Source organism: Myodes glareolus, chromosome 3, assembly GCF_982192425.1.
Source record: "Myodes glareolus chromosome 3, mMyoGla1.1, whole genome shotgun sequence".
Classification (NCBI taxonomy): Eukaryota; Metazoa; Chordata; class Mammalia; order Rodentia; family Cricetidae; genus Myodes; species Myodes glareolus.
The window spans coordinates 6164930-6180176 of record NC_142028.1 but is presented as its reverse complement, the minus strand read 5'-3'; the positions used below and the strand labels follow the sequence as shown (position 1 = coordinate 6180176).

The following is a 15247-nucleotide window of genomic DNA, read 5'->3' as shown; positions in this document are numbered from 1 at the left end:
TGAATTCCTAAGGGGAAAGAGTGTGTGGGCCCAGGGGTAGCTGGGTCAGCTTTCTTTGGTTTTAAGAAATGAAGATAAGCTCCTTTTCAGTGTGACAGCCTGTACTACGGAGAACACGCCCTCCGCCTTTCTCAGTGTATCCACATCAGTGCCGCCAGGCGGCTCTGCGGATGCACGTTCGCGTTCGGCTGGAAGCTCTTTAGCATCTCTCTGCACGTGCAGCCCTGAAGTTATCCTCTGCTTCAAGGACTCGGGAGCTGCCTGCAGCTGGTCAGAGTCACGCTTTCCCGGGTCAGTGGCGACAAACATAAGTGGTACGCGCTAAATGTGGGAGAACTGGGTGGTTTTTCTCGCTGCGATTTAGCTGAGAAAGGGCACAGTGACTTCTAGGTGGTCTCACGAAAATGACAGGACGCAGAAAGTCTCTAACTTCGCGCGTACTTGAACCTAGTGAAGCTCTCACCCACTCTACCGCACCAACAGTAAAATAAGCACGTTCGGCCTGGAAACCCCGACTAAGTAGGAAGACTTCCTGACCTGGAAGGGCTGACCCACTATATCATCCAGGGATGTTGCTGGGTTTACAGCGGGAACTCTGGTGTGTATAGTTCATTGTTCCTCCTCCAGAAAGAGTCAATGGAGGCCATGAACCACCGGATACGGCAAACAATCATTCTTGTAAGATTTCGGTAGTCCCCATCCTCAAACACATCCAGGTGAGGACTGTGTAAGCTACCAGCACTGGGGGAAGGAGGAAGGCCCAAAGGACTGGATAGGTCACCTTAACGTGTGTGAGGTCTAAGGAGCTATAGATACACTGCCTTTCCTAGAAAAACCCTTATTCAGATTTCACATCTTGTCACTTTTAAACTCAAATGAGAGAACTTGGCATGGTGGCTCGCACCTGTAATCCCAACACGTGTGGGGCTGAGGCAGGAGGATGGCTATGAGTTTATGGCTAGCCTGAGTTACTCCAGGCCAACCTGTGCTATGGAATGAAGCCTTGTTAGAAAATGACATAAAAAAGAAGGTTCCTGGATGTTGATAATGATTTGTCATGTGAAAGAGAAGACACAAAAGGGTAAATGGTACCTCTCCTTGTTGCTCATTTTCCCAGAGCAGATGCACACGTCAGGCAGTGTCTATAAGATGCTCTCAGTGCCACACACCAGACGGTATACACTATAAAATGCCATCAGTACCACAAGCCACCTCCCAGTTTAAGAAAAAGGAAACAGACTCAAAGTAAAAAGCCGAATATGATTTGGGGAACATATATGAAGGTTCAGATGACCAGATGACCAGAGCCAGGGAAGACAGTAACAGGGGTCAGGAGCTCACAGTCCCCCTGGACCACTCGAGGTCTCCTCCTTCTGTGGCTTTAACTGTGCTCACGGCAAGAGGTTAAGCTGAAAACCGCCTCTGCAAAAGGTTCCTCTAACCATGTAGCCAGGCTCCTAGAAGTTCATTTAGTAGCAGACAAATGCGGTCATTTATACAGGTAGAAATTAAACACGTCACCGGTCACTGCACATGCCATACTAGGGCTCTGGTTTACGTTACCTTGCTGCAGGTCACCCACGATCTCCTGGAACTCAGCCACAGCATCACGGATAAAACAGACTAAATCAAAATGCAGTTGGGTGAACTGCAAATGTTCATCAATTTACTGCTCAATCAAAATCAATACCGATCAATACCGATGCTCTTACCCTACACGAAGAGCATTTAACTTACCCTTGCCATATCCACCAAGAAGTTCTCAAATAACTTCCAAATGTGGTTACTTGTGTAGATTTCTTTCATCTCCACCTCTGTATCAACGTAGCAGTGATTGACGAAGTTCACGTACGCAATCTTGACCTGGGCGGGTTTCAAACACAAAGGCAGGTTGGATGTTTTCACCGACGGCCTTCTGTTCTACAGCATGGAATGGCATCCGGCTGGGATCCCGCAGTAGATTACAATTTGTTTGGTGCCTGTGTGGTTCCCTGCTTTCTTCCCTTTCACAGCGTCTGCCCTGGACCAGCGAAGCCCGGAGTCTAGCATTCCATTACCCTATGCCCAGAGCTTGCTGTGAAAATCAGAGCTTTGCTCAAAGCAAGCCGAGCATCCTTGAGACACTCGGAAGAACTCAGAAGTCTCCAAGCAAAGGCTGTGTACAGAAGCAAATCCTGTCAGTCATCCCATGGGATTCCTCCTGGACTCTGAGTCAGAACCACAAGGCCCAAGGGCAAGCTTTCCTGCCTGCAGGGCTCCCAGCTGTGCCACTGAAGTCTAGAAAAAGAAATCATCACTGGCATGTGCCGTGTTGAGGCTGGTCACGGGCTGAAAAGAGCTGAGCCACACGACAACCATCGTCTCCACAGCAGCTTGGACATACGGCGTCCCCCACGCGTGAAACCCCTCGGCCTTTCCCATGCCTCCTCTTACTGACTGCAACTCTCTAATAATCCTACAGATGCAGTGATTATTTTACTGTAAAACTGTGGGCATTGGATGCTGGAAGTGTTGAGTGACTGCTGGGGTCAGCCACACAATTAGGAACCAGTGGATTAGGATCCTGACTCACTGTTGAATTTGCTGGACAACTGGAACCACACCTAGCCATTACCCTCCTGGAGCTGATCCTCCTGAGGAAGGCATGAGAGCTAATGAGAGTCAAACGGTCAGCTTTCCATCAGAGATGTGGGTGGCCATATCCGCACAGCCCAAGAACTCTCTGAAGCAATAAGGTGTGGGGGTGGGAGACTCCAGTGAACACGGGAAGGGCGGGGCCCTGAGAAGCGTGGCCAAACCAGGACCTCAGATAAGGGCCAAGCCCATGGTCCTCTCCTCCACCCCACCCCTCTCTGTCATCTCGTCTCAGCCCACCCCCAGGCATGGAGGACCCTTGAACTGAGACGTTAATGATGTCACATCAATATTCCTTCAGGTCCGTGACTGTGTTGCCGTGGCGCAGGGCTACTTGAATAGGGACTGAAAACTCCCCTGACTCCTTTGGGTTTTATGTCCTTTGGAGTATAAACATATTTATGAACTGTCATGCATACCATAATAGCAGAAAAGAAAGAAATCATTACACTGTGTGTTCCTGGAAGCCTCACTAGTAGAAAGATTTCCTCAACCCATAATCGTCCTCTGCGAGGCATTTTGCATCAAACATCAAAGCTGAAGTAGAAGCGAGGCTGAGAGATGGTGTGGGGACGGCCTCAGGAAGACGCATGTTCTCTGCAGCAAGGTGAATGCATGGAGTCTAATGTGAGCTCCTGCAGCACCGGCCTAGGCTTTCTAATCAATGACTGATTCGCCAACGAGCCACCAGGTTCCTGTTCAAAAGCTACAAGAGAATCTTCCCCTGCAAGCCCACCACCATGTGCAGACTTTAAGAGACGTTTATAGCTTTTAGTGGAGGGAACTGACTTCCCTCTGTGCAAATAAAAACTAGGGATCTTTGTATTCTTTTCCACTTCACAGATTACATAGCTAAGTACAGTTAATGCTTCTACTAAATATGTGATGTCATCATAAATATTACCAGGGGAGACGTCTGACCCCCAGGTGAACGTTACAAACAAGAGTATTCTACAAATTACAGGCATGTGTCAGGCTGACCTCGGGGATACAGTCGTCATGGGTCACCACCCTCACGATGTCATCCAGGGGCAGGAGAGAATTGCACTTGATCTCAGTGTAGACATTCTTTCCCTCCGTGCATGCTGCCAGCAGCTCCACGAGGGTGATGTGGTAGGCCAGGGGGCCGCTCTCATCCCCACGGGCTCTCTCGGAGCACATCATGTTGAGGAGGATGGGGAACGACGCTCTGTCGTTGTAGAATATCAGCACATCTTCACCCCCGTTAATCAGCTGAAATGCAGAGAAGAAGCTAGACAGCAGATTTCTCATAGCTTGACCTACCCAAAGATACGCGGATCTCTGTTTACAAATACCGCAAACGCAGAGCTTCATCAAGGCCGGAGGAGAAAAAGGTCAAAGTCAGGTGCCAAGTGACCAGCTACTGATGCTTCTGAAACTAGACAGGAGAGATGACAGAAGGGACAGAGCCAGGTACTGGGGGTACAGACCTAGAATACCAGCCACAGAAGCCAAACATCTGAGTTCCTGAGTTTGTTTTTACTAAGGTGATACAGTGAGGGACTGGAGAGATGACTGAGCAGTTAAAAGCACTCCTTGCTTCTGCAGAGGACCAGAGGATCCAACGCCCTCTTCTGACCTCCTCAGGCAGTGCACTTACATGCATACACCCACAGATAAGGCACACTTACATACACATTAAAAATAAAGTGAATCATAAGGAAGTATTCACATCAGCAATTAAGTGAACAACCTTGTACACAGCTTCAAATACTTAGAACTTTATAAAAATCTGGCAAATTCCTCATTTAATGGGAAGGCATCAGAAAATAGAACAGAGGGTTGAGATGGCAAAGATATGAGACGGGGCGGTGCTTAGGACATAACTGTGCCTCATATGTTGGTGTATGCTTTTAGAGCCTCAAGATGATAGCACATTTTATGTACCATGCTGTTGTCTGTTATCTATTATGATAACAATTTTCTAACCCTGTTATGAGCTTTTGGTCAGATTAAAAATGATATATAAATTTCAATTTAGTTATTATATTTAAATCAATAAGACAATTGATTGATGGTCTCACTTTGATAGTCCTGCTGCAAAGAAATGTATGTGTCCAAATATGGTTGTGTATAATATTACAAATATTTCCTGACACAGAAGCAACCTTTTGATACATGTCCCAGGAAGGATCAATGTGTCTGTGTCACTGTCTGCTCGTGGCTTATTCACAATCCATATGTAAAAGTTCAAGGCCTAAGACTTTGGGGTGGCACAGGATATCAACATGGAGACGTCTCTCCTTCTAACCGGAAGGCACAAGGTGATGAGAATTTCCCCAGACCCACGTGATTCTCCGGGAAATGAACTGCCTTGCAGCCGTGGGTGACGCTGCTTTGATGCGCAGTCCACCAGCCCGCATCTCTCCAAAGGAGCACCTTTGTGTCCCAATTGAGCAGCTAGCCCACATCAGCCTCTTCTAAAATGGGTCATTCACTTTCCTTCTTATCTTATTAAAATACCCAATTCCTGCTGTTCTAATGAAGCCCTGCTAATCATTTTTTATTAACTCATGCTTTTTTTCAAAGCTATTACAAACAGTGGCAGAAAACACCCATCCTGCAGTTCAGAAAGAGCAGGAACCATGAGAGCTCAATGGCTCTGTTATGTTACTAAAAATTTTTACATAGAAAAATTGTGTTAATTCCAAATAATCTTGTGGTCTCCTAAGATTCCACCCATTGTAGGAGCTGGAGGGGTGGCTCAATAGTTAAAAGTCCTCGTTGCTTTTGTAGAGAACCCAGGTTCAATTCTCAGCACCCACATTAAGCAGGTCTTAAGTATGTGTTACTTCAGATCCTGGAGATCTAACTCCCTCTACTGACCTCCAGAGGCGCACCTACATGCACACATGCACATGTGCGTGCACAAACACACACACAAACACACTTACACACACACAAACACACTTACACACACAAACACACAACACATTCACACACACACACACACACACACACACAATCTTTTAAGTTAAAAAATTACCCATTATTTAACAGACCCAAATTCATTACAGATCAAACAGAAAAACTCTGAAGAAAATCCTGATGTCAGGCTGTCCTGTGTTACTTCACCCTACCAGCGCTTCAGCAATCACTTCGGAGGTCTTCCCCTGCTCTGAGCTGACGGTGCATGTCTGAGGCCAGCTTTGCAAAGCTGGTGCCTGAGGCCAGCTTATGCAAAGCCGGTGAGACACAGACGGCAAACCTACCTCGGTCATGACCATGTCCTGGCATTTCTTCACGTATTTGCCGTCTGCTTTGACGATGGTCTGCAGGAACCTCAGGTACTCCACGTGGCGGCCGTGCGTCTCGATGCAGCGCACGAAGTGCTGGACGACCCTCTCGCTGATCTCGCTGCACAGGTGGTAGTTGTTCATGAAGATGTGCCGCATGGTTTCCGCCTCGAGCAGCTGAGCAGAGGAGTGCGCTCTCGTGACTGTGATGAGATCACCCTCCTAGCCTGCAGCGTTTAGGTTCCCTGACTGCCATGGGCCTCGTGATTTATGGGAAGCCACCATGGACTACCAGGGCCTCTACTCCATCAGTGACCAGGGAAGAAAATCTGCCTCACAATGGGACTCAGATGGAGCAAGGAAGTCAGCAAGTGCACAACCAGCAACTGCATTCTTGGGGATAATTTACCATTATTCCAACGTGGCTCTGCCTTAAGATCTGCTAATGCTTTTTTATCGTTTTGTAAGCACATGGTATAAGCATGTATGCTGTGTGCACAGGTATGTATGGTGAGGGGTACATGTGCCATACATGTACAAGCAGAGACCAGAGCAGGATCAGTGTGCACCTCTGTCACTCTCCCTCTTGTTCCTGAACCTGACCCTGATCCCAGGTACACCGGCTGGCCAGCAGGCTCCCGTGGTCCTGACTCTGCAGCTTACCACTGATATCACAGGCACACAAGGTCGTTCCTGGCTCAGGTGGCCACTGGGGATCTGAACCGAGGTCCTCACACTTCTACAGTGAACGCTCTGCCTACAAACTTTTAACAGACCACAGTTACTGCAACCTTTGAATATTCAGTATTTAGCTCTTGTGTTTGATTTAGGTTTGAGTTTTGCAGTTTCTGGGTCCTGAACATGCTAGGCAAGCTGTCTCCTGCTGAGCTGTACCCCAGCTCCCATGTTTAACTTTACCAAGGTGCCATGAAATTAAACCCTTACTCTAACATTAAATTGTACGTTATAAATGAAACTGTTGTTGGCATATAAAACTTGTCTGAATTTTCAAATGACTTTAAGAGTTTCTTCTGTGGAAACACTCAGTTTTATGGAGTGAATCTCGACAGGGGGAAAATGATGCACAAAGATCAATAAAATTCTTTTCACGGTGCAGTCAGACCAGTGCACACACTGCTGTAAACGTGAGGAGTCAGACCGGTGCACACACTGCCATCAACGTGAGGGGTTAGACCAGTGCACACACTGCCATAAACGTGAGGGGTCAGACGGGTGCACACACTGCCATAAACGTGAGGGGTTGGACCGGTGCACACACTGCTGTAAATGTGAGGGGTCAGACCAGTACACACACTGCTGTGAATGTGAGGGGTCAGATGGGTGCATACACTGCCATAAATGTGAGGGGTCAGACCAGTACACACACTGCTGTAAACGTGAGGGGTCAGACTGGTGCACACACTGCCATAAACGTAAGGGATCAGATGGGTGCACACACTGCTGTAAACGTGAGGGGTCAGACTGGTGCACACACTGCCATAAACGTAAGGGATCAGATGGGTGCACACACTGCTGTAAACGTGAGGGGTCAGATCAGTGCACACACTGCTGTAAACGTGAGGGGTCAGATCAGTGCACACACTGCTGTAAGCGTGAGGGGTCAGACTGGTGCACACACTGCCATAAACGTAAGGGATCAGACGGGTGCACACACTGCTGTAAACATGAGGGGTCACCATGATACTTACTCCAGGAGTCAGGAACAAATTGAGATGTTTGTGAAGGAGAACTTGATTCTGTGGATTCCCCCGGCAGAAGTTCTGCAGGAAGGTGTGGGCTAAATCCATGACCTCATTCATCTTTTCATCATTCTGTAGGCGAAAGGGCAGTACATGGCACCGAGAAACAGGATGGATTTACACAAAGCCGCATCCCTCCACCATGGATGCTCTCCTTTCTCTACATTCGCCGTGTCTCTATACCCCTTCCATCTACCCCTGTTCCTTCGTTTCTGTGTTCTAGGCCTTTCTCTCCTATTCCTATTGTTCCTGTCTGTCTACTCCATTCTTCCCACCCTCTCCTTGTTACGCTGCCCATATTTCTCCCAGACTTTCTGGTTACCCTCCAGTGCCTATGCTAACAAAAATGTGAATTACAAGCCAGATGAAGGATGGGGAAGTTTCAGTGGACCCTCTGCACAGAACAGTTATTTCTTAGAAAGGGAGAGGGGGCGTCTGACAGTGGAGAACCAGGCAGACACATCACTAGCGCTGGAACAAATCAGAGCCACATGTGCCTGCGAGGAAGCTCTACACAGAAATTAGAACCCTTCCACGTTCCCACCGAAGATAGGAAACTGAACCCAAGCATCAGAGAAAAGGGGGGACTCGCTTCAAAATCACCGACAACCCTCAAGAGAGCTCAGGGCTGAGAGACCAGCAGACAGCACAGCCAAGCCCAGAGTCTGCAGGCTTCTACCACAGACGATTCTGTCAGCAGGACACGGAGGGAACATGCTGTGTGGGATTCAGTGGCAATGTGTCATGCTTCCTCCTAATTTGCAAGGTGGGAGTGGGGTTGCACAAAAGCTCACCCTTTTGCATAGGAAACACAGAAAAGAATTCAAGGATGCTGGGCAATGGGTGGGGGGGGTTAAACAATTGAGGGGAGAAAAGTTCTTTATGACTTGGTGATCCACTTCAAGTAATGCAGAATGGAAGGAAGACAGCAAAGGGGCAAACTTTCTCATAGGGAATCTGCAGAAGTGAGACAGGAAAGGAAGGAGCAAACCTTCTTGAAGGGGATGTGCAGAAGGAAGATAGGAAAGGGGCAAACCTTCTCATAGGGAATCTGCAGAAGGGAGACAGGAAAGGAAGGGGCAAACCTTCTCGTAGGGGATCTGCAGAAGGGAGACAGGAAAGGAAGAGGCAAACCTTCTTGTAGGGGATCTGCAGAAGGAAGGCAGGAAAGGAAGGGGCAAACCTTCTCATAAGGGATCTGCAGAAGGGAGACAGGAAGGGGGCAAACCTTCTTGTAGGGGATCTGCAGAAGGGAGACAGGAAAGGAAGGAGCAAACCTTCTCATAGGGGATCTGCAGAAGGAAGGCAGGAAAGGAAGGGGCAAACCTTCTCATAGGGGATCTGCAGAAGGGAGACAGGAAAGGAAGGAGCAAACCTTCTCGTAGGGGATCTGCAGAAGGAAGGCAGAAAAGGAAGGGGCAAACCTTCTTGTAGGGGATCTGCAGAAGGGAGACAGGAAAGGAAGGAGCAAACCTTCTCATAGGGGATCTGCAGAAGGAAGGCAGGAAAGGAAGGGGCAAACTTTCTCGTAGGTGATCTGCAGAAGGGAGACAGGAAAGGAAGGAGCAAACCTTCTCGTAGGGGATCTGCAGAAGGAAGGCAGAAAAGGAAGGGGCAAACCTTCTTGTAGGGGATCTGCAGAAGGAAGGCAGGAAAGGAAGGGGCAAACCTTCTTGTAGGGGATCTGCAGAAGGGAGACAGGAAAGGAAGGAGCAAACCTTCTCATAGGGGATCTGCAGAAGGTCCAACACCACCGAGTGAGCCCCCATGTTCTTCAGCAGCCGCTGGTGTTGGTTACGACACTTCTTGTTCTGCACACAGAGCTTACTCAGCCTAATCAAGATCTTTAAAGAGATGAAGCAACACATTAAACACAGCGAAGGATCATACACATGAGCCAAAACCATCTGTGTGTGAACAGGCAGAGAAAGCACGCCTTCTGCTGACCTCCTTGACGATCCGGTAGTTGTTGCCCTTGTTGCTGTCGATTTGTGGGGTCTTCGTGCCATCCTGCACTGGACTCAAGAGGTTGGACTCCTAAAAGAAATAAAAATGTAATAAATATATAACTGATATAAATATATCAGTCATCTGGCCTAGATGTTGTTTTGCTTATTTTGCTGCATCGAGATTTTCTCGGCTTGAATGAGCCATGGATACCACTCTAACCTCATAAAAACCAAGTTACAGGGTAAGTAGGTAAGTAGCATTGCTGAGCACTAACAAGTGAAAACTGAACTACAAGGCGGCTGTACACACTGCTAGTGTCTAAGCGTGTGTGTGCTGCAGACATCATAGCTTTATATAGAGGGGAAGCAGTCAAAACCAAGGGCACACGAGCCAAAATTCTATCATCAAAGATAGGCTGTAATGAACAAAGCTTTGATGGACAAAGGGGCAAGAGTATCACATCGAGATACATCTCGGGGAAGAAAAGGCCAGCTTAACCCTAGGATGCTCTGCCAAGTTACCGTGACATCCTTAAGAGTCAAACTGGGAGCAGATCAAGTGTGTGCAGGAAAATGAAGACAGAAAAATAGAAATTAAATTAAAAAATAACATGTCAAATTACTGTATTCACAAGACCTATGGAGAATTCTGAGACACCAAAAATAAGTAATTGTGACAACCATTCTCTGATACATCACGTTAAGAAAGAAATCCAGGGCACACACACATGTCAAATATCACCTACTGGAATCACCACATAAAAAGTGCCTATTAGCAAGGCTTGTTTGTAGAACACTCATGAGACTCACTATGTGCCTACACTAGCCTACAGTGCATACCTCTAAGAGAAATAAAAGATCCCTTCTTCAGGCCAGAAAAAGTCAGCCGTCTAAGAAAACATAAAATCAGAGAAGTCAGCTGAATAGGTCTTGCTGTTCAGGGAGGGAGAAAGAGCAGCCACAGTCAGACAGCGTGACTCGAGGAGCCCAAGTTTAAGGCCAGGTCTTCAAAGACGAACACTGTCCAGCTGAGGATGAGGGGTGTGTGGGTGGGCAGCGGGGAGGGGTTTCCAGAGAAGTCAGAGATACAGCAGTGAGCGCAGCTGGACTCTGCACGGGGAGTGCTGAGCACTGCTCCACACTTGGGATCAGTGTCAAGTTCAAGTGGGGTAAACCTCCCAGATGTTGATAGCACAGGGCTCCCTTATTCAGTGGGGACTGTAATGTAAGTGCAGGAAAAAGTGAACAGAGATCCATGAGGCCAATTAACATCGCTTCGTTTGTCCTAAGCTGTCCTTACGGTGCTCCGGGATCAGTCTAAGAAATTAGAGCAAACGTGTCCCCGTTAGTCAAACGAAGCAGACGAAGGCTCTGTGCCACGGCAGGGTGCGGCCAGTCAGAAGCCAGCACCACTGGTCAGCTTGACATTCCTGCTTTGCTCCTCTCCTGGCAAACACTGTGCCCGAACTCCTGGTCTGAATCGCCTCTGCCACTTGCTAAGCATGAGAACCTCGGAAAACACCATTTCCCCTAGCATCACCTGCCCAGACTGCCTCTCCTGTGTTCCCCCAAGAACTGACTTTCTGGGTCAAGGGCTTCGGAAATCCCATCTCCCTGCACCCTCTCCCTACTTCATGTCCATTTGTTTCATAAGTAGGTTCAGCCCTCTACGACCTCTCATCTCATTCAAAGTGCACGCAGGTTGAGGTCACCAAGGTCATTCAGAGTTGGTGCTCCTGATGGCAGACTTGAGCGCCAGACACTTTTCCCACGGAGGAAGCAGCCAGGTCTCACCACAGGAACACCAACCACCAGGTACTCCTAAGTACTACTAATCACCCGGACCTTCTGCATTCGACTGTAGTGTGCTCCCATTCTTGGTAAACCTGGCTCCCCCGTGCTTCACTGTTCACGCTGCTCCTCGCTGTTGACCTCACTAACCTGGCTCCCCCATGCTTCACCGTGACACACTGCTCCTCGCTGTTGACCTCACTCTGCCCTTCAGCCTCTGTCCCTTTGACTCGAAACAACTGGGGTCGCAAGCGATGGGAAAGAATGACACTCAGAGTCTTCGGGTTTTGGAAAGGTGGATTGGGGCTGCATTGCCAGCTGTCACCCTGACTCCAGGAGGGGTCTGAGGGCAGCACAGCCTCCACTCCAGGTGAAGAGAAGGGACACACGTGATACACAGTCGGCCAGGCAAGAGTCCAAGAAGAGACCAGCAGAGAGCCCTGCCTTGTCGGGAGGCCAATGCGGAGGGCAGGAAGAGCAGGTGACAGCTCCATAGGATTCTCAGCTGGAGAATCCAGCTGGAGTTTCCAGTTCCTACCAAAAAGGATTCGTGGGGGAGAAGCAAACATTGCAAATTCTAGAATTGTAATTAACTTTCTTTTTTCTAAGCTGAGCATCCTTATAATTTCGGCCTAATAAAAATGGGAATCTAGAACAACCAGGAGATTGAGGAAAGTCTGGGCTACTTGAAACGCTAACACAAAAGAAGGAGGAGGAGGAGGAGGAGGAGAAGGAAGAGGAGGAGGAAGAGGAGAAGGAGGAGGAGGAAAGAGATGAAGGAGAAGGAGGATTCCCTCTTCTTATCACAAAAGTAGAGCCTGTATTTCATAAACCTGTATTTCATAAGCCTGTATCTCCATGAGGCCATTTCATATGGCAGAACAGCTCATATGAACCACAAACTCATATTAAGATAGTAAACCATGAGCAAGTCTAAAGGCTGCAAAGCTCCTCTTGCTGAATCTGTCAACATTCAGGAAAGCAGCTAAAAGTAGGAGGCAAAGCCTGGCAGACAAGGACCTCAGGAAAAAGCAGTCTTGCTTTTAAAAATGCAGCCTTGGGCTGGGGACACAGTCCACCAAGAGAGCACTTGCCTGGAATGTGCAATTCTGGGTTCAAATCCTAGCACCAATAAAAAGGGGTGGGGGAAAGAAAAATAACACTGGGCAAAGCATTACAAAAAAGTACGGTCTTTGGTTCAAACCAAGGGAAGAGACAGAAAAACGTTCAATTCTGTAAAGAAATTATGAAGAATAATTATTTTCTTTTAAAGTTGCCAGCAGTCAACAAAGGAGGGAATATTGGAGAATTCAACAAACAATCCTTTTTAATTTCAGAAAATAAATCAGTATAACTAAGCTGAACAAAAACATCAACCCACAGAACATCTGGACAAATCCAAAGCTGGGACCGGGGAATTCAGAACCATGCCAACTATGCAGCATGGAAGGACAGGGGGTTTTGTTTTTATTCTGAAAAGGATTTAAATAAAGATGTCTCAAGATTTTGCCACCCTAGAGAGAAGAAATTGATGGTGTTCAATGTATTCTACACAACATTAGACCCAGGTCAGTGATCAAATCCACAAAACCCTAAATTCACTCTAATGACAAAGTACTGGAAAACTGTAAAGTGTAGGCGTATTACTTATGCAGGACCCCAGTGCTGAGAAGGCCCGGGTAGACTGGGGGCGGTGCCATGCTTGCTACACAAATCCACATGACACTCTGGCAACAGTCCTGAAGGACTAATGTGGTAGCCCTGATGTTTTTACCATTGGCTACACAACCTAAACTTCCTTCTTCTAGGCAAGTATGCAAAGCCAGCTGATCTCCCGGGGTTAACCAGATTGTAACCACACACTGTATAAGCCAGGGGCTTCAGAATCAGAACAGGATCAGTCTTCCCAGAAGAGACACAGTGAGTCCTGCACAAAACAGAAGTCCATCATGGTTCTGTTTCCATTTCCCTTAAAAAACTGTGTGTGCATATGTGTATTGCGTGACAGAGAGAGAGAGAGGGAGACGAAGAGAGAGAGGGGATGAGAGAAAGAGAGACAGAGACAGAAACAGAGGCAGAGACAGAGAAACAGAGAGAATGGATTGGCATTCATTAATGGCGATCCAGCATCTAAAATCTAAGCAGGAACATCCGGCTTTTAAAACAGGACTTTACAGATCCTAGCACGTAGACCCATAACGCACGCACAGCTGAGAATGCCAACAGTCCTCTGAAAACCGTCTCCTCATCACATCCCGAACCAGTTTTAGGAGCTGACCCTCAGCAGAGCGATCCAGTCCACAGAGCCTCCTGCTCACCCACAGAGCCTCCTGCTCACCACTGCATCCAAAGCCTCCTCTTTAAGGAACCACTTCTTAACACGAAGAGCAACACCATTAGTCAGCCGACCTTCCTCCAGTTCTGGTGGCAAATGCCCACCCCCACACTCCTGCAGACTACGGGAGGAAAAGAGTAACAGCCAGTCTTTCCGATTTTGTTAGTCGATCCAAATTCAGTTCAGCTGCCACTCAGAAGGAATGTCTCTTCACCACCACCCCTGCACACTCTCTCCAGAGAGCTGAACAACCCCTGCAGGGCGATGAGGTCCTCCACCTCCATCCTCAAAGGCAGCACCAGCAGCTACTTTAGGAAGATGTCTGACAGGTTACAGGAAGAGAAACCCCGCAGATAAGCATGTCTGGCCTTGCATGTAACATTCATCTGGACTACTGTGGAGTCTTGGGTGACAGTTTTCTGTGTCCCTGGAAGTGTGTAAGGCTACTTGAGGGCTTGAGCCAGGATTCACAATAGGTCCATGACAGCTAGAAGATACCTTGCTCCCAGGTTCCCTTCAACCCAGGTTCAAATTCCTTCCCCACAATTCCTTGCCTCTCCACCCCATCAACAAAATGGCAAAAAGTGTGTCCTACACAGTTTCCTTTTCTCCAGGCTTTAGGAAACACAAGGAATATACTTGATTTATAGACTTTTGTTCATTTTAGACTGGATTTCATGTACCCCAGGTTGGCTTCACACTTCCTATGTAGCCAAACATGGCTCCCAACTGATCTTCCTGACTCAGCCTGGACTGCTGGGACCAGGCTTTTGCCACCACACTCACATTGAACTTGTCTAGGTGTTCCCATCAGATCGCTGCATTTCCTGTATCAGAGTAAAGAGCCACCATACTTCCAGAATTAGCTAGATTAGATAAATAGCTGATTCATCGACCCCAAGTTGAACTTTTACTAAAACTGGAACCTTCTAGATCAATTCCCTGTTTAATGGTGACACAGAACCATAAAATTATTTTATTGCTACTTCCTAACTATAATTTTGCTACTGTTACGTGTCGTGGGAGCTCAATTCATTTAACCAATGACTTTTGGAGCGACTTGGCATGGGTATGGTTTTCTCTGAAGGTAGGACGATAAAATGGAGGAGAAGGGTCATGCACTCTCTCTTGGGTGCTCAGAGCTGGAGCAAGTCTTGCAGTTGGTCCTCATTGCCCAGGTGGGGCAGCAGCATCTGGTCAGCAATAGTGTGCATGCGTTTTCTTTTTCCATTGCACCCCTTACTAAATTGTTAATAGACTTTTGTGGGTCCGCACTTCAGTTATGAATTGTAATGTAAAATGTATCTGTGTTTTCCAATGGTCTTAGACCACCCCTGTGAAAGGCTCACTCAACCCCAAAGGGGTTTTGACCCACAGGTTGAGAATCACTGATCTAGAAGATTCTTTATAATCTTGGGAAAGCCAACATATGAAGGACGTTAATACCTGGTCAAACAATCAGAGAAGTCAAGTTTACTGTCTGTCCCTCCCTTATTGACAAGTTGTGCTTGTGTCTCTCTT

At 47.6% G+C, this 15247-nt stretch overlaps 1 protein-coding gene across 1 annotated transcript in view; it reads right to left on the bottom strand.

Moving 5' to 3' along the window:
• Positions 1-15247, bottom strand: part of Itpr2 (inositol 1,4,5-trisphosphate receptor type 2) — a 422198-nt gene that overhangs the window by 229160 nt on the left and 177791 nt on the right. The window contains exons 27-32 of the mRNA XM_087903959.1: positions 9599-9688; positions 9370-9495; positions 7601-7723; positions 5868-6068; positions 3616-3867; positions 1738-1863 (exon numbers count right to left, since the gene is read on the bottom strand). Coding sequence (XP_087760085.1) covers positions 1738-1863; positions 3616-3867; positions 5868-6068; positions 7601-7723; positions 9370-9495; positions 9599-9688 — 918 coding nt within the window. The remainder of the gene's footprint in view (positions 1-1737; positions 1864-3615; positions 3868-5867; positions 6069-7600; positions 7724-9369; positions 9496-9598; positions 9689-15247) is intronic.